The sequence below is a fragment of the Pongo abelii genome, chromosome 8, assembly GCF_028885655.2.
Source record: "Pongo abelii isolate AG06213 chromosome 8, NHGRI_mPonAbe1-v2.0_pri, whole genome shotgun sequence".
In the NCBI taxonomy this organism is placed as follows: Eukaryota; Metazoa; Chordata; class Mammalia; order Primates; family Hominidae; genus Pongo; species Pongo abelii.
In genome coordinates, this window is record NC_071993.2 from 64,728,988 (window position 1) to 64,750,004 (window position 21,017).

The 21,017-nt window shown below is 55.2% G+C and overlaps 1 protein-coding gene across 8 annotated transcripts in view; it reads right to left on the reverse strand.

The window, feature by feature from the left end:
• Positions 1–21,017, reverse strand: part of ZMIZ1 (zinc finger MIZ-type containing 1) — a 245,837-nt gene that overhangs the window by 15,525 nt on the left and 209,295 nt on the right. For 6 of the 8 annotated variants that reach the window (XM_054522404.2, XM_024253583.3, XM_024253585.3 and 3 more), the window contains 9 exons: positions 11,175–11,289; positions 9,888–10,105; positions 8,712–8,910; positions 7,410–7,700; positions 4,441–4,623; positions 3,399–3,476; positions 2,511–2,685; positions 1,897–2,038; positions 148–358 (listed from right to left, as the gene is read on the reverse strand). In XM_054522404.2, the coding sequence (XP_054378379.2) occupies positions 148–358; positions 1,897–2,038; positions 2,511–2,685; positions 3,399–3,476; positions 4,441–4,623; positions 7,410–7,700; positions 8,712–8,910; positions 9,888–10,105; positions 11,175–11,289 (1,612 nt within the window). The remainder of the gene's footprint in view (positions 1–147; positions 359–1,896; positions 2,039–2,510; positions 2,686–3,398; positions 3,477–4,440; positions 4,624–7,409; positions 7,701–8,711; positions 8,911–9,887; positions 10,106–11,174; positions 11,290–21,017) is intronic. The other 2 variants (XM_063727598.1, XM_024253584.3) reach the window with 1 other exon arrangement.

The following is a 21,017-nucleotide window of genomic DNA, read 5'->3' on the forward strand; positions in this document are numbered from 1 at the left end:
TTGAAGGTTATTGCATAGGCCCTGGGCGCAGGGGGTGGTGACCCAGGGACAAGGCTGAGGACCAGAGGGGGGCAGGGTATTCCGCACTCCCACGCCATGAAACAGGGCCTGCCCGTGCCACCACTGCCCCTGGTCCACCACACTCACGCAACAGCAGGCCGTGACAGTGATCTGGATGGTGTTGCGGCCCGGCTGGCACACGTGCTTCAGGTGCAGGGGCTTGTGGGAGGTCTTGTTGTCGCCGCGCTCGATGGTGAGGGGCGTGGCGTTCACGCTGACCTGCACCGAGGCAGGCCAGTTGGTGTTCATCTGCCGGTCCTCGTGGTGGTAGCACTTGAACTGTAGCTCCAGGTCAGACCTAGGTGGGGAATGGGGGTGCTCAGGGCAGCTCTGCCAGGGGGCTGTCCATGGCCTCTGTGACCTCGAGCCAGAGGTGTGACCCACACCTCTAAACACACCACAACCTCCAAGACCCTCAGGACCCCATCCCTGACCCCAATGGTTCCCCCAGCCTGAGTTCTCCTCTCCCATTCTGGATACTCCCTCTACACCCAAACTGCCCCCAAGACCCCCGCACACCAATCATTCCCGTCACACACCACAGCTCTAGCTCCCATCTCCCTGGACTGTCCTCCCTGTAGGGGTCAACTCCTGGATCCCCAGGACAGAGACAGAGGGGCAAATGAACAGGCACTCATTTGACAAGACCTGCTGTGAGGCCAGCCAAGCCCATCTCTAGACCTGCTGGGAGGTGTCCTCCCAGGCCACGGCCATTTCTGGTTCTGAGCACTCCCCAAGGAGGCCCCCCAGGACGCAGCACTGAGGAGTGTCGGGAACCAGCAGTGACCACGTATGCGTGACAACCAAGCCAGGAGGAGGAGGCCTCCCAGGCCAGGACACTCCCAGGTAAGGAGTGTGAGTCAGCAGGGTGCAGGCAGGCAGTACAGTGGTTTGTCCCGTGCCAGGGGCCTCTGTCCTCCTGCCTGAGCGTTGCAGCTCCTGTGTTCTGAACGCCCATACCAGCTATCTGTGGCCACCTCACCCAGCCTGCACAGCATGGTCAAGAAAACAGCAGGGGTGTGTGTGCACGTGCCAGGCACAGACCCAGCTCTTGCCCTGGAGATGCTCACTGGGCAGTCAAGGGGGTCTGAGTCACAAGCACAGTGAGACAGTGTGAGTCTTGACTGAGGATGAAGGACTGAAGGGTGGAGACCCCCAGGGTTGGTTCTGGCATCCTGGAGACCAAGTCTCAGCTCCGCCCCTGGCTAGCTGTGAGAACTCACACAAGCCAATTCACTTCTCTGGCCTCAGCTTCCTCCTCTGTCAAAAGGGAAAGTGTTGCCCATTTCCAAGATCAAAGTAGGAAATGTGGAAGGTGCTAAGCATGGGCCTGGCTCAGCAGGGAACCTCCGGACCTTGCGTTCCAGCATGTGCCTAAGTGTCTGAGCAGCAGCCCTGCCCAATGGTCAGCCCCTTGCAATAGATGGGGCCTGCCTGACCCAGGCCTGGCCCCTGCACCAGCCTCATCTCTGCATTCCTGACTCTGGTCACGTGAGTCACACTTGAATTCTTGACTGCATTCCCTCTTGTCAGCTCACGGTCTCAGATGGGATACACAGCTTCCCAGCCTAGGTCTGAGCCAGCCACCTTTTCTTCTGGGGTGAGTGACAGTTGCTCCCTGCCCTTGGGCCGCGACACCTTGACTGCTCATCTACCTGTGCACCTGCAGACTTCCCATGACAACCGCAGGACAGGGCCCAGTCAATGATGCTGAACACGTGAAGGTGTCAGAAGATGCTGCTACCACCTGACCAGGGCCCCACTCGGGCCCAAGGAAGCCATCCCAGGAGACCTCCTTCATCCCGCCTGGGCTGGCACCCCTGCCCTGACACGCACCTCCACATCAGCGTCTGGTGGACCGTGGGCCGCAGGTGGAACACATGGTTGCTGACAGCCAGGTTGTGCTCCAGGCGGAAGGGCTCCAGCACCACGCCATCCCGCACGGGGAATGTGAGCCGCAGCTCGTCATTGTGGTTGGCTGGGGCGAGGAGAGGAGGTGGGTGAGCCACAAGCCCCAGCCGCCATGGGTTCCGGGGCTGTGGGTGGGACTTGCTCACCCTGGGCTGCACGCTCAGAGGAAGGTAGGGGTGTGTCAACAAGGCCAGAGACAGAGCCAGTCCAAGGGCACATGAGTGAGTCATGGCTTCTTCGATTCTACACGGCCCCACCCCAGCTACTCATCCCCTCTTCTTCCACCCGCCTCCTTGCCTCCTTCCATGGCTGGGTATAGATTTTCCTCCCAGCCTCCAGGCGCCCAGGCAGCAGTGAGAAAGGCTGTCTGTGAGCAGCCGACCCCGCCCTGAATGTGCCCCTGGGTATCTCACCTGCTCTCAAGTCTCTGCCCTTTCTGCATGCCCACTCCCCAGGCAGCCTAACTGCGAAGCCCCCTGCTCCTGGCCCACTGGGGGGCCCAAGTGGAGCTGCCCAACAGAGGGAGGGAGGGCCCTCACCTGGGGGTGGCGGCAGAGCACTCATATTTGGCTTGATGTCAGGCGGGAAGGGTGGTTTGACGTCTTGGCTGGGGGACAGGTATGGAGGGATGCTGCTCCCAGGGGTCATGGGGGGTGTGGGGTTCCCTGGAACAGGTGAGTGGGGGTAATTTGCCACAGGAACTGGCCTGGGAGGCTGGAGGGAAAGAAGACACACACAGGTTATGGGATTACGGAGACAGAAGGGGCCATGGCTATGGACATACACCGCACTCATCCCAGGGGCCTGGGGCCATGCCCCTCGGGAGGGGAGCCTCCCGCAGGGAAACCCTTCTCTCTCACAGATCTCTGTCCTGCTCAGAAGACAGCCCTGGGAAAGGCCTCCCCACCCTTCATCTGGGTCTCACCACTGAGCGCCCGTGTCAGGTGCATGTGGAGACCCTTACTCATCCATGTGACAAATGGGGACACACAGGCTCAGGGTTGGGGACTTGCTCAGCACAACCCTTGGAGGACAGGACAGTGGGAATGAAGCCCAGGCCTCCTGTCACTCGAGCAGGTGGGCTTCCCACATCACAACTCAAGGCCACACCCTCTATGCCTAGCCCATCAGGGTCCCCAGGTGGAGTCGGGGGCAGCAGAATCTGGGGCCCAGGTTCCCCAGGAGCCCCTCTCCCTCTCCTTGTTTTCAAGACTAGCCAGGCTGACACTCTGCCCTAGGGCTCACCCCACCTGCAGCCGTGGATTCTCACTCCTGAGCATCTCTGTCCCCAGGACAGGGGACCAGGGAGTGCATCCCCACCCATGGGTCCCTCTGAACGTCCAGAGACACTGGAGCAGTAACAGTGAGAACCTTTAGAGGCAACAACTGCCTGTGGCTTAGAATTTGTAAATTAAATTGGAACATACCCTGTTGACATTCCCTTGGCTGTAGTTACTGTAGCTGCTTCCCGAGAACGTGTTATTTTGTCCATTAAACTGTTCTGGCTATTAAAACAAAATAAACAACACTGAGTGGGGGGCAGAAAAGCCATCAGAAGCCCGCTGTCCCTCCGGACAGTAAAATCTGCCAGGAGCACGGGGATGCTACAGGGGCCCATCCACTGCTGGGTTATGGAGTGAGCAGGGCGGGACAGCTACACCTCAGAGACGGCATTTTGCCTCTCTCTGTCCCTAGCTATTAATTTAGCAGAAGTTACAAAAATAGCAACACCTAGTATGCTGAAGTTGGAGCAAAAATGGTAAATCTGTTCGGCGGATGGCCATAATAAATTAGCATGATTCTTGGCAAATAAACGTAAAATAGTAAAGTGTCTTCTTTACTCCCAAGAAAATAATCCTAAGGAAAGGAAAGGCTATATGCCTGAAGATACTCATCATAGTATTATTTCTAAAGTGAAAAATCAGAAGCAACCCAAATACCTAACAGAAGGAATAATAAAATATGATATGGTGATCTCAGCAGAATATTAGGCAGCCATTGTAAGTAAAAACCCCAGGGGCTCTAGTAGCAGTAAGTATCATCCTTATTATGTCATGTTAAGTAAAAGGTACAGATTCAAAGTTACAGCTGTAATAACAATTTTATAACATGTTAGTGCCCACCTGCACATAGAGAGACAAAGTTTAGAATGAAATGTTAATATATACAGGGGGTGTGTATTTTTTTTAATTAAATATATTTCCTTTATTATTTTGTGAGTGCCATGAATAAGAAAAGGAGAAAAAAAACCATCATCCGAGACCAATGAGAATAGGAACTGAGAAAAGCCACTCTGACATTCTGGCCACCGAACTTCACCCTGAACACATGGGGACGTTCAGAAATCACCCACCCCTCGCTGTCCTTGGGGCAAACACACGCAGGGTCAGAGTGATCCCGGTGGAGTTAGGGGAGTGAGGTGGTTAGCAGGGAAGGGGCCCCGTGGGTGGTGGCGAGGCTGGGACTCACCTTGTAATACTGCCCCATGTTGACCGTGGGGGGCGGGTACTGCCCGGAGCTTGGTTGGCTGGGCATCCTCTGTCCTGGGTAGTTGGGGGAGGTGAGTGGCCTCGGGGGGTTGGGGGCTGGGTACTGGCCTGGCTGGGTGGGGAACTGGCTGTTTGGTCCATATTGCTGGTTTCCATAGTTGGGCTGTGGTGGGAGAGAAAGGAGAGGGGAAACACTTTCAATGATGCCAACGTCACACATAGCCAGGTCACCTGAACACCGGGATGGGGCCCGCCTCTCCTCATTTGCCCCTGCTGCTTCCCACCCACAAAACTAGATGATGCTTTGGGCCCCTTCTCGTCCTGACACCCAGGGGCATTTTGTTCTGCCTGTCCAGATCATAGGCCACCTCCCCTTGAGGCCGTTCTTCCTGGAGCATATGTGCCCCCTGAACTCCAGGGACACTTTCAGAGCCTCTTGCTCACACCATTATGAGGGGCCTGATTCTAACTCCCCCGACCTTTGCGTCTCTCCTGGCGCCTGGATTAGGGCTGTGCTCCCCAATGTGTACCCCAATGTGACAGAGGAACACAGTCAACAGGATGCACTTCCAGAAAGGAGCCCCCTGTGCCCCCGCATTCCGAGGCTGAACCTGGGTGGCATTGTCCTCGTACTCCCCTCAGAGCAGAACACATACCTAGTGTTCAGTTCTGGACCACTGACAACCTGCCACCTGTGCAGGAGGTGGGAGAGCCAGGTTGGTGAAGGAACAAGACAACTTCTCCCGGGAGAGACAATTTAGAGAAGAGGAGAGAGCACCACCCTCCAGCCACCTTCCCTGTCTGGAAAATCAAGTGACCCTCATGGCCACATGACATCCTGTGAGTCAGTGGTTTCTTCTTCCCCATCTGAGTGTCTCTCTTGCCCAGAGGTCCTGTTGGTGGCTGTGCCCCAGTGCCTGGCAAAATGCCCTTAATACTTGCTCAACAAACGAATGATGGACTTGGGGATAAATGTCAGAGAGTGTCAGTGTGGAGGAATCTACAACTCACATTGTTGCAACATGGTAGCTGCTCTGGGTGACAGTGAGGCACCTACCACAGGAGGTGTAGAAGATGTAGCTGGTGCCTACCTGCCCACCAAGCTAGAGAAGAGAGTCCTCTGTGGGACCAGATGACCCAACCCCTGTCCTAAGGTTCGAACAATTCAAATACTGTATGAGCAAGCCATGGCAAGGGGAAGGAAGGCCAGTCTTCCCAGACAGGATCAGGCCGCATAGGCTGTGACCACCCAGTGCTGTAGCTGGGTAGCACCAGCACTCTATGAAAAGGATGATTAATTTAGTAAACATATGGAGAGCCTTTGGTGTGCTCTCTTTAGGCAGGCAAGAGCCATAAGCACGGCACAGGTGCAGGGGCAGGGGTGACACCAATGACCAGGAATTCTGCTGCAGCCTCATCCGAGATTGCCTCCTTTGGCATGGGCTAACAGATGCACCCCCAGCACAGCCACTGGGACACTGGGATTTTGAGCACAGGGTGGCTGAGAAAAGGCCTAGAAACTGCACGGGGCCTGGGTGCCAGGAGAGGTGCCAACAGCTTGAGGCTCCCCCAAACTCAGGACCCAGGAGCCAATGGTCCTTCTCTGGCCCCTCCCTGAACTAGTGTCCACCAGGTGGAGGGTTGGGGCTTGATCCAGCCTCTTGGATGCATGAGGAAGCCCCTGACCCCTCTCTCTCTCTTTCCCCTCCTGAACTCAGGATACCTCCACTTGTTGCCAAGCCTCCCAGCCCATCCTAAGGTGGATACTGAGGGGAAATGTGCAGATCTTCAAGGAACTTAAGGTCTTTGGAATCTAAAGCCGCTGTGAGCCCAAGGTGAAGGCCACAGTGCTGAGAGGAGCTAGGAGGAGAAAACTGCTCTGAGAGTGGGCATGCAAGCTGGGAGGGAGGCAGGCAGAGAGCTGGGCACACCCTGCTCAAAAAGGGGCTTGGTCGTGGGGAGCAGCCAGGGCTTCACGAGGGCCATCTGCAGAGCCACATCCCTACGTCTTCTGCAGGTAAACCAAATCCTTACCTGGGTACCCAGATGGGCCAGCTGCTGCCAGCATTGTTTTCTGAGGATTCACTTGTGACACTCCCTCCAGGAAGCCTGCCATGCTTCATTCCCTGGTGAGTCTCTGCTCAAAACTTTTCTTTCCTGCTAAAACCTCACTTCCCAGAGGGCAGGAGGTGTGGGTTGTACTTCCCTAAATCTTCCCCAACACCTTGGCTGAGCTGGCTGTGCAGCCCAAGAGGCAGTGCCACTTCCTATACAGTGACCAAGTGTGGATGGAAACAAGAGCTAAGAAACATGCTGCCTGCCTTCCAGTCACTTCCCTGACGGGTCAATCCTTATAGACTGGAAATAGCTGCCTGCCTTCCAGTCACTTCCCCGACGGGTCAGTCCTTATAGACTGGAAACACGCTCTCTGCCTTCCAGTCACTTCCCCGACAGGTCAATCCTTGTAGACTGGAAACACGCTGCCTGCCTTCCAGTCACTTCCCCGACGGGTCAGCCCTTATAGACTGGAAGCATTTTGTCTCAGCTCTCTTTCTTGGAGAGGAGTTGGGGAAGCTCTCATGTAAGCAGGAGGAACTAAACCCAGGTCACCCAGTTAGGGGCTGAGCCAAGACAAGAGTCACTACAGTAAGAGGAACTGCTGCTTGCTGAGTGGCGGCACATGCCAGCCCAGGGCCAAGCACTTCACGGACATCTCCTCAAGTCCCTCAAGCAGCCTTAGGAGGCAGGGTGACTGGCTCAAGGTCTTTCAGTTGGGAAACAGCAGAACCGGGTCTCAAACCCAGGAGCACCTGACCCCTAAGCCCCTGCCTCTTTGTCCAAGTGTGCTGGAGTCCAAGCCACACCTCTTCCAAAGCCGTACCCACGGCCCATGTCTTCAAGCCCAGGTGTCCCAGTTCCCACCTCCCAGTCTCCCACTGCTGCACTCACCTCTCCAGGGTATGGCCTCTTTATGTTCTGGATAGGAAGGGACTGGGGCCGGGGGCCCGGGTAGGTCTGCTGGGGCATCCGCTGCCCATGTGTGCCAAAGGGGCTGATGCCGGGCGGCCGGGGCTGGTTCATGCCCATGGGAGGGCCGCTCATCCCCGAGGGCGTCATGCCAGCTGCCATGCTCGCGGGGTTCATGCTGCCCCCCATGGAGGCAGGCCCCCGCGGCCCGGGCTGGTTCATGAATTGGCTGTTATACGCCTGGGTGGGACCCATCTGGAAAGAGGAACAGACCTTCAACGGGAGAAGAAAAAAAAAAAAGAATAAAATGCCACATGCATTGAAAGTGCAGGGAGGGAAGGGTTGGGGAGGTGGAAGAGTGGGGAGGGGGCACCGTCCTGTGCGGCAGTGACTGGTGACCAACCAGGCCCCAGGGGAGCAGGATCCACCCAGGCTCACTGCTGCCCTCTGCAGCCGCACAAGAGAGATGCAGCTCAGGGGTGTTAGGGGATGGGGTGGGGTGGGGTGGGGGGTGGTCACTCCAATGCACAGGCAGCATTTCCAGGGAGGGAGGCAGGCAGAAAACCAGGAAAGTGTGCAGGAACAGGGAGGGGCATGGGAGGGTGGAGGTAGATGAGGGTGGAGGCAGGAGCCCGAGTGAGACTGCAGCCCCTTTCCTGGGAGCCCTGGCCCTGCCCTCGGTCCTAGGCCAGTGAAGGCACACCCTCTATCCACAAAGTTGGCCTCAGCCCAGCTTCCACTTCTGCCCCTCTGCCCTGCAGTTCCCACCTCCTCGCCTCCTGTTCTGCATTCCTATGGGGGCTCCCCTTCTCCTCATCCCCCAACCCATCCTTCAGAAGGTCAGGGAGCAGCACTGGGGCCTGCGCAGACCCACGGATAGGGTGACTAGGAGGGCACTGGTCTCAGAGGCAATCCAGGAGACAGACCGGTCACAAGACTATTTTTAGACATTGAGCCCACTCTTTGGTGAGTTGGGGGCCCAGAGAGCCATGTAGAACCTTTTCCCCATATGCAGTTGTACACGAGCCACCAACACACAGAACAAACACCAGCACCCAGACACCCCACCACACCCAAGCACACTGACATGCCCCATTCTAGACACGCCCCATTCTAAACACGCAGACCTCCACATGCTTCCATGAAAGCCCAAATGCACCCTAATGCAGTCAGCTCCCCCAGCACACATGGCCCCATAAGCACTGACATCCCAACTCTGGTTTCCCAGGGCTGTCTGCCTGGCTGGCTGGGCAAGGCTGGACCAGGATTAGTGGGAACCCTTACCGGTCCATACTGGTTTATATCCTTGTTCTGTGTCTCCTGCAGGGCTGCCACAGTGGCCGTGGCTGTGGCCGTAGCTGTGGCTGCTGCTGCTGCCACTGCCGCTGCTGCGGCGGCTGCCGCGGGCTGAGTGAAGTCAGCAGGCGGCCTGGTGTGCGGAGGGATGCCCATGCCTGCGGGGGCGTTAGGACCCCCAGGGTAACTGCAGGGGGAGAAGGGTGGAAGAGTTAGGTACTGCCTGCATCTGAGGGGAACCGAGGGCAAGCTGTGGGCCGGAAGGGAGAGGATGGAGCTGTACCCAGAACCTAGAGGGGACGGGGCCTCTTGCGATTGGCAGCCATTCATTTGTGCCACTTGGCAACGACCAGGCTGCTGTGCTCCTGGAGCCCTCGGGGGGGCCTGCACCCTCACTGCATGCTGTTGGGGCCCTGGTGAGCCCATCTTCTGAAGGACACTGAGTCTCAGAGAACCTGAGCAACTTGCCACGGCCCTGCAGCATTGATGGCGGAGCTGCAGCTGCGGCTGCAGGTGTTTCTGATCCCTGTGTTTAACCACCAGGTCATACAGCTGTGCCAACCCCAGGCCAGAAACCCAGCCAGGGCTGGTGAGGGCTGAGGCCAAGGTGGGGGTCTTAGGCAGGGTGGGGTGGAAAGAGAATGGGCACCTCTGCTCGCCTCACACCCCTCCCCAGAACTCCATATCCTGGGAGCCCCTGCCCTTTTCTTCCGAGCCAAGGGACTCGCAGTCTCCGCATAGTTCTGCTTTCACCAATCAGCAAGGCAGAGCAGATTTTCCCAGACTGCTTCACTGTCTTTGGGCAACTGGACCCCATCTATACCTGCTCTACGACTTTCCCAATCCAGATTTTCTCAATATCTTCCTATTTATTAAAGACACAATTTAGAGAAGGCTTGTTTTGAGGTTTTGAGGAATAAGAATGTCACCCCTCTATTTCTACGAGCCTGACGACTGTCAGAACACAGGCCAACTGCTGCAGCGCCTTATCTGCAGGCCAGCCCTGGGAGCCAGGGATGACTGAGCCCCTTCAACTCATGTAACAACAGAGGATAACTTCTCAGGGAAGAAAGTATGGAGCTGGGATTTAAGTGGGTCCCTCCCCGCTGGAAGGAGGGAGAGGGGCGGCGTCCATGGCTTCTGCCACAGGTCAGCCCTGCTCACCTGGCCCCAAAGCCTCCGCTGCCGGGGTAGTTGGGCCGGCCATACATGCTCTGCTGGATGTAGGGCTGAGCAGGGCCAGCCTTGGCTGAGAACTGCTGCTGCTGCCCCGCAAACTGTGGGGAGTTGAGGCCTGGGTTGCTGGTGGTCATGCCCGACGCCATGGGGTTGCCGCCTGGATTCATGGGGTTGTTGGCATTGGCCATAGGGTTCCCAAGGACCTGTGGGCAGAGAAGTGGTTGTCACCTAAGGTGCTACCTGAGGTAGTATGGAGAGGAAGAGGGATAAATGAAGAGGGGAAAGGGAGAAAGAACAAAGTGGAGGCAGGACAACAGGGAGGAGGAAAAAAATGGAGGGTGGGTGAACTATTCTGAGTGTACCGGTGATAAGGAGCGGGCCTGGGTGACAGGTGGCGTGGGGGATGAGAATGTCAGCCTTGTGATGGAACAAGCTGAGTGTATGACCAAGCCCCACAAAGCCAGCTCAAGCGGTCCCCAGGGGCTGGGCAGCCCAGTGAAGGGAGAAGAGGCTGCTCTTGTACCAGGTGCCCGTGGGGAGAGCCCTGGCCATGCAGCCTACTGCCCCACAAACAAGCCTGGATGCCAGCGTCTTGTCACACAGGGGCCCCAAGGCCCCTGGCTGCTGCTCTGTGAGGGCCAAGAGGAACCCACCCTGCTAGCTCTGGAGGGCAGCAGGAGCAGGCGACAACCGGTCAGCCCAGTGGCTCCCTCCAAGGTGACAAGCAGCCCTAAGCCTTCCATGTAGCCACAGCCAAGGCTGGCAGAGGTCAGACAGATGGGAGACTCCCTGACTGGGCAGAGGAGGAGTGGAAGAAAGAGGAAGGAATGAGAGGGAGGTGGGTTTGACTAGGGCAATGGGGAGTAGGGAGTTGTCAGAAGTCCAAGGCACAATATTTTGATGAACTCCAACTCAGGCCGTACATCCAGGGTCAGAGACCTCAGACCTTGGAGCCCTGAAGCCAATAACACAGAGGAAGTTCTCCTGTTTACCAGAGCAAATGGGCTAGGGAAGAACCCCTTGCTGTCTGTCAGATGAATGCCATTCCTCCAGAAAGGCCTTAGGATGGGGGCAGTCCATAGAGGCTGCCCTCCTGAGGCGGGTGCAGAGCCTGCCAGGGGTGGAGACGTGTCCACAGCTGGGTGTGCCCTGGAAGCTGGTCTTTCCAGCAGGGCAGGGCCTGTGAGGGCGAAGAGGGCTGGTATGGCTCCAGGGGTCAAGGGACACTCCCGCCTAGAAGGAGCTGTGGCTGAGGGCAGTATAGGCTCTTACCTGGCTCTGGGATGTGTTGGTTACTCCCCAAACCGTGGTGACCACGGAAAGGGAGCCGGGAGGCTGGTTGGTGTTCTGCTGCCAAGGGACAGAGTCATAGGGGAACGACCCATCACTGCAGAGGGAGACAGAGGGAGATCTTCAGGGCCTGGCAGGCACAGACTCAAAACAGGCCATGCCCATCACCCCACCAAGTGACCGCAGCTCTCAGTCAGTCCGAGATAACCCCCATCTGAGTTGGTACTGGACCCCCCAGGCCTGTCTCAGTGCCCAGTGCACAACAGTATGCCCTGCATGGTGACAGGCTGTTCAGAAGTGGCCACCTTTCCCCCGATCGCTGCAGAGAGCTACTTCCATGGCTGTGTGTCTCCCCCTATCCCCGAGTCCACAGGTCATGCAACTGATGAAGTGGTGTGACCTGAGGCCCAATCTAAGCTCCTCCTTCACCCGGGCTCTGACTCCACGTCGCCCTTTAGGAAGAGCTTAGGCTCCCCCAAACCACCTTACCCTTGGAACTGCTTGGTCCCTTCTCAGTGCAGGCTGGAAGGGTCCGAGTCTGAGGGTGTCAGCCCTTCCCTCTACCTCCCAGCGCTTCACAGCAGCCTGGCTGCCTGGGCCATGGGAATGCAGGCTTTCTTCCGGCACCCTTCCTTCCCAACCCCCAGCAATGTGGGTACAGGCCTACCTGCTGCACACCCTCTCCTGCCCCCACCCCGATCTCTCGTGTACATTTCCCCCGAGCTAATCTCCCTCAAACACCTAAGATGCCTGGCACAATCAAAGACCTTTGGTGGCTTCCAGCGTTTATAAGGCAGAGTCCAAACTCACACTTAAGAATGACTTACTCCTCTGGCGGACCCCACCATTCCCCCACCCCGCTTTGGCTCCGTCCTCTCGTGGAGCTGTCCCTGCCCCTAAACACTGCCTCCTCTCTACCAACCAGGACCATATTTCCCCTGCTCCCCTCACCAGGTCCAGCAGTGCCCACCACGTTTTGTGGACATCTCCCCAAGGAGCTCTCACATATCAGAAGCCAGGAGTTAGCCTTCAGCCCCACCTCTTGTGCTTAGGCCTATAGTGAGTGTCCAGTGATGCTTCCTACCGACCGCTGGGGAGCACAAGAGTGAGGCCAGCAGATTCCAGCGAAGGGGCAGGGCATGAAGACCTTCCAGGGTGCCAGCTCCCAGGAGGCCGGGGATGAAGCTGCCTCTCCCACGAGAGCCGGCACTGGCTCTCTGGCACCACCCCCTCACCAAGTCACAAAATTCTAGATGTGGAACCAGGAGGAGCGGAAAAGCAAAGCACCCACAGCTGTGGCACTGCCTCTACCCAGGGCACACAGGGTGTGTGTGTGTATGTGTGTGTGTGTGTGTGTGTGCGTATGTGTGTTGGGGGAGGGAAATTGGGAGAAGGGCCGGGCAACAGGAAAGAGCCTCATGCCTCTGTCTGGCTTGTGTCTGTCTTAGTCACAGGAGACAGCAAATGGCCAAGGTTCTCAGTCACACCTGGGAGACTTGTACCCTAGCTGAGTGGCCTGTCCAACCATAGCAGCCAGGGCAACTGGGGATGGAGGTGCTGGGGAGGCACCTCTGGGGATGCAAGGAGCCCAGCCCAGAGGTAAGGACTTCCCAGAGGGAGGTGGAGGGCTGCATGACCCGCAGGCAGCGGAGATCAGGGCAGCCAAGTCTTGTGCTCTGCGCCTTGCCCGGCTGAGCTCTTGGCAATGCTGGTCAAGTCTGACGGGCTCCTGCAGAGGCGACCAGCCTGGAGGGCAGGACCACACCACTGTCTGCTCATACTTGCTCCTCCCCTGCCTCGATATCCTCTCCCCTAGATTTCTCAGCCTGGCCAGCCCCTCGCTTTCTTCCTGTCTGAGATCACTGGAGGGGCCTCCCCCACCCTCCTCATATAAAAGAGCAGCTCCTACCCAACACTGCCTGCCCCCTCACCCCGGCATTGGAATTCTTTTCATAGCACTCCACTACGGTCCTAATTATATATTTATTTGATTATTGTCTGTCTGCCTCTAGAACAGCTCTGTGACGGCAGAGACTTTTGTGCTTAGGACCCTGGTGCAAGTTTCTGCACTCAATCTCCTTATCTGTAAAATGGGCATCAGGTGATACCTCCACTCTACTCTGTGTTTTCCAACTGTGGGTTACAGAATCCGAGCAGGTGATGACATCCAACCAGCAGGGGAGAAAAAAGAATCAACTAGAAAGTGATGGAGTGTGAGCACACAATAAAGATGAATATTAGTCCTTGAGCTTCTGTCTCGGTTTTATACACAAATACATGTGCACCTTGGGTCAAGGTGTCGTATGTGTATTTAAAGTGGATCTCGGTCAAATAGGTTTGAACACAGGTTCAGCAGCCTAAATCTGATGTGGCTCAAACAGCAGAATGCAGTCAAAGGGCTTTCCCAAATGAGCGCTGCTCGTGATTTCTGGGGAAACTGCACAACTCGCATTTGGAGTAGAGGAGCTACACTCAGGGCACTCAGTTGGCCAGGCACGATGATGGGTAGTGGCTCGTTGAAGATCCAGATGCTTGGGCCAAAGGTGACAGATGGTGACAGACTCTGCTCTCCAGGTGGCGGATTGGAGACTGGGAGCCCAGAGGGAGTGGGCAGTGCAGAGAAACACAGGAAAGTAGCCATGAGCCTGCTCCTCAGGAAGGCTGGGCTGGAACAGCCTCTGTTTCCCAGGGAGGTCACTGGGGACCCGGCGCACCACCTGGTTCCAGACTGGCACACCAGAGTCTCACAGGGAGGCTCTACAGGTCACGCTTTTACAAAACAAAGAGGAGATCCCCTGGACACCTGCTGTCCTCAAGGCCCATGTCCTAGGTGTGCTGGATGACCAGAGGGTCCCCTACAACTGAACAAAACCCAAGCCTGAGTGGCTTCTCTCCCCAGAACTTCTGCCTCACAAGTTCCCACCAACCCTCCAGGCTGATGGTCTTCAGACCGAGGTTCCTGTCCTTTGAGAATATGCCTGGCCAGGCTCAGGAAGTGAACCCCCATGGGAGGCCCCAGGGGCCGGCAGGGCCTTGCCTGTGGCCAGAGAGTAGGCAACTGCTGCCTCATCACCTCAGCCCAGGACGCTACACAGGCTCACGAACAAGCTCCCAACTGCCCCGCAGCTCCGTGGGTGAGCCTTGTGGGCGGAAACCAGCTCCTTCCTGTTTTGTCCCCTCTGCCCCAAACTTGGTGAGAAGCAAAGCTAACCAACGTTCCCAAACTGGCCATCCCACTGCCTGGCTGGAAGCTTTGCCGCCCCAGAGCAAAGATGCACACAGGCGTATGGAGGACACGTCCATGCACACACGCGAGGCCCTGCTGGCATGCTGCCCGTGCACTGGGGAAGAGAGAGGCACAGCGCGTGGGGCGGTCTCAGGACTAGCTTGCCTCCACACGCACCTGCTGCAGAAGCAGAAGTGGCAGCTGCACCGACAGGACCGTGACTCATCTCATTCTGGGGGAGACGGGCTCCTGCTGTCGCAGAGAAGGCTCTCGCCCCCGCAGGCCCCCCCAGCAGCCCTGCTGATGTGACGCCACTGCCTAGACTCAAGATACCACCACCGGGGGAATGCCTGGTTCCTGTGCCCAAGGATGAAGGACCAACCAGATCCCTGGGCTGCTACCTGAAAGGCAGGGCCTGGATGGGATGGGAGGAGGGTCTGGAGGGTGCCTGAGAGCCCTTCTTCTCTCCGACGAGCACAGTTTAACCTGCAGACGTGCTTTGCCTGGTCACAGGTGCTTTGCATTTTTAAATAATTCTGCCCCACTCTGTACAACCCTAATCCAGCATGGCCTGCCCGGTATCACACCACAAGCTGCTCCCAGCCACAGTCCTGTCCAGCCAAAACTGCCCCAACAATCCTGCTCCACCCACAGAAGCACCAAGGCCAGAAGCCATCTGCAATGTCAGCAGTAACGGTTCAATTTGCCAAGTGCTCCCTAATATAGGGGCCTCTGTGCCTCTTCTCAGGCTGGCAAGTTCCATCCCACCTTGAAAATGCCATTCCTCCTTTCCAGGCTCTTCCAAAGGCCACCTCCTCCGGGAAGCCCTTGCACAAGGTACTGAACTCCACTGGCTCTTCGCATTCCTGGCAAGAGTGAGAACCCTCTGCCTTCTCCCTTCTGCCTCAGGAGCTGTCACTGATTTCTTGGGCTCCCTGAGCCAAGCATGATGTCTTCACACACCAATAGGGCTCAGGAAGCCTTTGCTAAACAAAAAAAATGTGCCAGGGAGAAACCACCTCTCTGCACTCACCCTTGGAGGGATGCTGAAAATGAATATGTCCATTTCGTTAAGCCTGATGACCGACCACCTACACAGTGTGTCTGTGACCACATGGCCACTGGGGCCCAGGAAGTGAGAGGACACAGAGGGAAGCGATGAAACCACTGCTCACTCTCTGTATGCCTCAGCAACCTCATCTGTGAAATGGGGCTGATTCAGCCCCTCCCTTTGAAGGCTGCCGTGAGGGTTAAGTGTAAGTGCCTAATATGTATGAGGCCCAGAGTCCCGCACACCTTGGACACCCTGAAACTGCTGGCTGCCGCTGTTACTGTTGTTCTGATTTACTGAGTAACTTCTAGATGCAAGGAATTTTGTGAAGTGGCCTTCACCGAAGAACTCATTCAGTGCCCCATTAAGTGGGCCCAACAGATGCCCATCTTAGAAGCTGGGGCGCACAGAGGTAGCAGAGCCAGTCAAGGGCGAGGCCACCGGGTCACCAGACCGTATCAGGCTCACCACTGTCTTAGGAACTTAGGATCCAGCAAGGCAACGCTCCCTCTCCAGAGATGGCCACGAGGCAAGGGAGCACACTGCAGAGGCCACCTAGAAGCCACAAGAATTCCAAGAAGGGCTGCATCTTCCTGGGGGTTCTTGGGGAAGTCGCCTAGCATGAAGGGACAGAGGAGATGTAAAGATGGGCCTCAAAGGCCAGCTGCAGAGAAAACCCAAACAGTCTTCCAGGAAAGAATTTCTTTATACACTAAATCATCTGCTTTAGCTTGGACTGGCCGTGTTGGCAATGACTCAGGGACCCCTTTTTGAGGTTAATATTCAACCGACAGAGGGAAGCCCAGCAGGAGAGAGGTTCCCTATGTGGGCTCTGGAGTTAGAGTCTTTGGGGCCAAACCCTGGCTCTGCCACTGAAGCTTTCTGTGGCCTTGGACATGTTACTTTCAGTCAGCTTCAACTTTCTCATCTGTAAAGTGGGATTAACACTTTCCTAAGAAACATGAGAAAAAAGTAAAGTTTAGCACAGAACCTGGTAGAAAGACCCTGTTCAACTGTACTTACACCTTTCTCTCCAGTCCTCCAACCAGCCATATATAGCTACCCCTGTTTACTTCAGGATACAATGAAAGTGGCCTAGGAATTTTTCAAATATGCTACCAATGGGAGGAGCCGTTTTCATTCCTACCTGTCAACTAGAAAAAATGTGTTTCTCAAGCCTCTGAGACTTTCTTCATTTTTCTTCTGCCTTCCCTTCACCAGCCAGCAAACTTCTATCCATACTTCAAAGCCCAGCCTGCATACTCCCTTTAAGGACTCTCCTAAGCAGAACCAAGGACACTTTCCTCTGTTCCCTCAGCACTTTTTTCACGTATTTTATAGAGAGCTCTCTGCACCGCAGTCACAGTAGACAGTTTACATGTCTGTGCCAGCTCCACGGGCACTGATTGAGGTTTTGCTGAATGTGAGAAAATGAGCAAGGCCTGGGATAAGGCAGTGATGATTCCTGGCTCCTGTGCACCCGCTATGGCAGCATCTACACACACATTCGTGAAAGGAACGCGGGGGGAGGGCTGAGTTATTTCTTCCCTTGCACTTGTAATAGCTGCTTTATTTGGGAGAAATAACCAATTCCCATTAAGGGTATTGTCAGACCCTAATTAATTTCTCTGATCCAGCCATATTGGTCCCGTCTCCGTGCAAGGCTGTAGTGTTACTGCTAATGAAATGCCAAGCCAGTGAGGAGCTGAAGCTCCCACCCTCTTTAATTTAGGGGAACCATTAACAGTGTTCTCCATCATCACAATTACTGGGGCCTACTTCCTTCCCTCCCTGCGGTGAAACTTAGAGAGGAACTTGTGCAGCTAACTGCATATTAGAGGGTGTTAAAAATTTTTTAGTAGGAAGGAGGAAAGGAAAAAATCCTTTGCATCTTGGCCATCTGGAACTGATGGTGCAGGGATTTATGTGTCTTTCAATTCTCCCCTTTCCTTGTTTTTTGTTTTTAAAATGTTCTTGGGGGCAAGAAAGGCCTAACATAAACTGAGCTTTGGTGAAGCTATGCAAAAACGAGCTAAAAATGACAGCTGTGGACATGGTGTGATGTGGCTGGTTTTGATTGCCCCCTTCTTTCTTGTTTGGCCATGAATAAGCACCTAAGAATTTGATGGCAACTGGCTGAGGATCAGGGGAATAATGACTGGTCCATGGGCTCCCAGTGTGCCAGGCTTGGCGACAAGCACACCACTCCTGCCACTGTTGTTACTCCCCTTCTACAGATGAGGAAACCGAGGCACAAGGAGGGTAAGTAACTGGCCAGTTACCCAGCTAGAATATGGCCCAGCTGAAACTCAAGGCCCAGCAGCCTGGCTCCAGGGCCTGCTCCCCCACCTGCTATACTCAGGGGATGCCAGGGGTCCTCCCGCCCAGAAGCCTCTCCGTTGGGGTTCATAAATCCCGCACCTATAAGAAGGAGGATGGCACCTCTCAATCTTGGAGGCTTCCCCAGCCCTAGCGAGTTTTGATTGTAATCAAATTAACAGCATAAACAAGATTTATTAGGCCTTTAATTACCTTTGCAACACTGATCTGCATAAGGACAATGTGCTAATCACAAATGGCTTTTTAAACCACTCATTAAAAATCTGGAAGAAGGAGGTAGAAAGCCTTCACTGGCTTCAAGTCCAGGTCACTGCAGGGACTTGGAAGGTGCCCTACTTGCCCAGGTGCTGGTCCTGGACCTTGCCAGGCCTCTCTGGCCGCCTTCTCTTCTATAGTATCCTGGGTATCTGTGAGTGTAGATGGCAGCCCCACTGCAGCCAGTGATGAGGACAATACAGGGAGTGAGTCTACAGATGTCCACAAACTGAGGATAATTAGTATTCCTCGTCACCACCCTCACCCCCAGAAATAGCTGCGAGGCTATGGCAGCCTGACCCTTTCCTGACATCCTGCTCATGCGGCACCATGTCCCCCATCAGCAGGGAACCATGAGGCCAAGAGGTCAAGGGTCTTGCTGGGAGGCACAGCATTTGTGTGGAAGAACGCAGGCCCTGACTCACAGCCTCATGCCGCAGTGCCAAAGCTCTGCAGCCTGCAGCAGACATAATTGTGACACCCGAGCTCTCCAAATATAACAGTCACCAGGGACCCTCTAGGCGTCTGCCATCCCTCGGGGCAGGGCGGGGCTGCAAGTGTCCAGGCTCCCTCATCCTCTCCCATTTGTTTGTCCTCAGAGCCTTCAGACAAGGACCCAGAGCCTTCAAACAGCCAGATACCTGCGGGCATCAAATCTCAACTGTCCCAGCTCACCGAAGCTCACCTCCAGCTCAATGTCTCCTTAATGAAAAGGCAAAAAGAGCTTCTTGCCTCCAAGCCATTCAATAAAATTATGGAGGATGAAGGACTCAAACAGTTTGCTAATTGTGAAAGCGCTCAGCTTTCTTTTCCATTTTCTTTCCGTCTTGTTTGGGAAATTGCATTGAGGACTTACGAGGTGATGGACCCCGCTGCAGTTTCCCTGGAAATGAGGGATTTATCCTTTGTGAAATTCATAAAGGTTGCAAGGAGAGACTGTGTAACTTTCAATTGCCCAACCACAACGTGTCCTCAGAATAGCCTGGGGCCTGGAGAAGGAACACGGGCTATAAAATGGGAAAAAGGTGAGCTGTGGATCAGAACAGATGACCCTCTTCCAAAAAGACCCTCCAAATTCGGGTTAACAACTAGATACCACCTCATTGACCCTGAAGGACCGGCTAAACAGCAGAGCCCTGTGCGCTGTTTAATATCTTCCTCTGCCCTTTACTGGCTGTGTGTTCTAGGGCAAGTCACTTTCCTACTCTGGGCCCAGTTTTCCTTCCAGTTCTGCCATTCAAAATGTGGGATATTGTCTAGCAGGCCCTCCACCTCCCTGTGCTCCCACGAGGAAGCCTTGCTCCACGGAACCGACTGGTTAGCCACCAGTACTCAGCGAGTCTTCCAGCCCACATGGCTTTCCTTTCTCTGCCAGACCACTTATGGCCCAAAGAGTAAGTGCCAGCCTGGTCTTCAAGCTCTCAGACCACTGGCTTTGCATTCTAGGTCATTCTGCTGGACTTACAGAGAGCTGAGGCCACGGTGGTGGAGGCAGCAGGGCACTGGGAGCCGGTCAGTGGCTCATCGGCCCATAACATTTCTTGGGAAAGCCAGCTTGAATTCATAGAATGCACCTACCCCTCCCAGCCCAAGTCCTTCAAGTTCAAGACTCCCATCCTCTGGGCAGCCTCCTGACAGTCAGCCCTGTCCATCTTCCTCCATCTGAACCCCAAAGCCCAGTCTGCCTATCAATGAACCCTAGCCCTGCCCTGCTCTGCCAGATTCCAATGTGGCCCCAATGAGTCTTATTTCCCCAACTAGCTCGAGGCTGCTCCTCGAGCACAGAAATACCTCATCTCTGTTTAACCCCGGGACCGAACAACCTCATGCCTTAGCTCAACTCAGCTGGCAAAGGGCTGGCCGAGATCCAGATTTGTGGCACTCTGTGACCTGAACAATCACGGTCAAGCAGGTCTGAGGCTGGTCCCTAGTGGGGAGCTGCAGGGGCTCTGGCCCACCATCAGCAACAACTTTACTAAAATAACTTGGAGGAGAGAAGCTTGGGAAGGTCATGACACATGGGATGATGAGAGGAGGATGATTCTGGAGGGATGGATGGCTGGGCTAGAATTAATAAGGTAAAACTTCCCGAGGGCAACTGCAAGGTACGCTGCTTAAGTGAAATGCAGCTGCAGCCTGTACTCAGCGGCTTGGTTCAGGTGAAGACAAACTGTGGCTTTTAGCAAAGGGTACACAGAGGAAGGTGGAGGCAGGTTTTGTCTTTTTAGAGCAGCGGTCCTTAACCAAAGGTGAGACTCCCCTCAAATGTGGGAGGGTACTTTTATTGTGATAATGCTTAGGGGAAGAGGGCAGTCATCAGAAGAATGGGGTAGGATTAACCAAGCGTGGGCATTAAAAAAAAAAAAAAAGAACAGAGCAGGTAGGGACCAAGATGCCAAATGCCCTGCAAAGTCCTGCACCATGAAAAATTACGCCTGTGTCAGATAGGTGCAGTGGTGCATGCCTGTAATCCCAGCACGTTGGCGGGCCAAGGTGGTAGGACTGTTTGAGCCCAGGAGTTCGAAACCAGCCTGGGCAACATAGCGAGATCCTATCTCCACAAAACTATAAAGAAATAGCCAGGTGTAGTGGCGCGTGGCTATGCTTCCAGCTACTCAGGATACTGAGGTGGGAGAATCGCTTGAGCCAAGGAGGTCGAGGCTGCAGTGAGCTATGATAATGCCACTGCATTCCAGCTTGTCTAACAGGGTGAGACCCTGTCTTTTAAAAATAATAATAGGCCGGCATGGTGGCTCATGCCTATAATCCCAGCACTTTGGGAGGCTGAGGCAGGCAGATTGCTTGAGCTTAGGAGTTCGAGACCAGCCTGGGCAATGCCATCTCTACTAAAAATACAAAAAATTAGCCATGGGTGGTGGTGAATGCCTGTGGTCCCAGCTACTTGGAAGGCTGAGGTGGGAGGATCACTTGAGCCCGGGGCGGAGGTTACAGT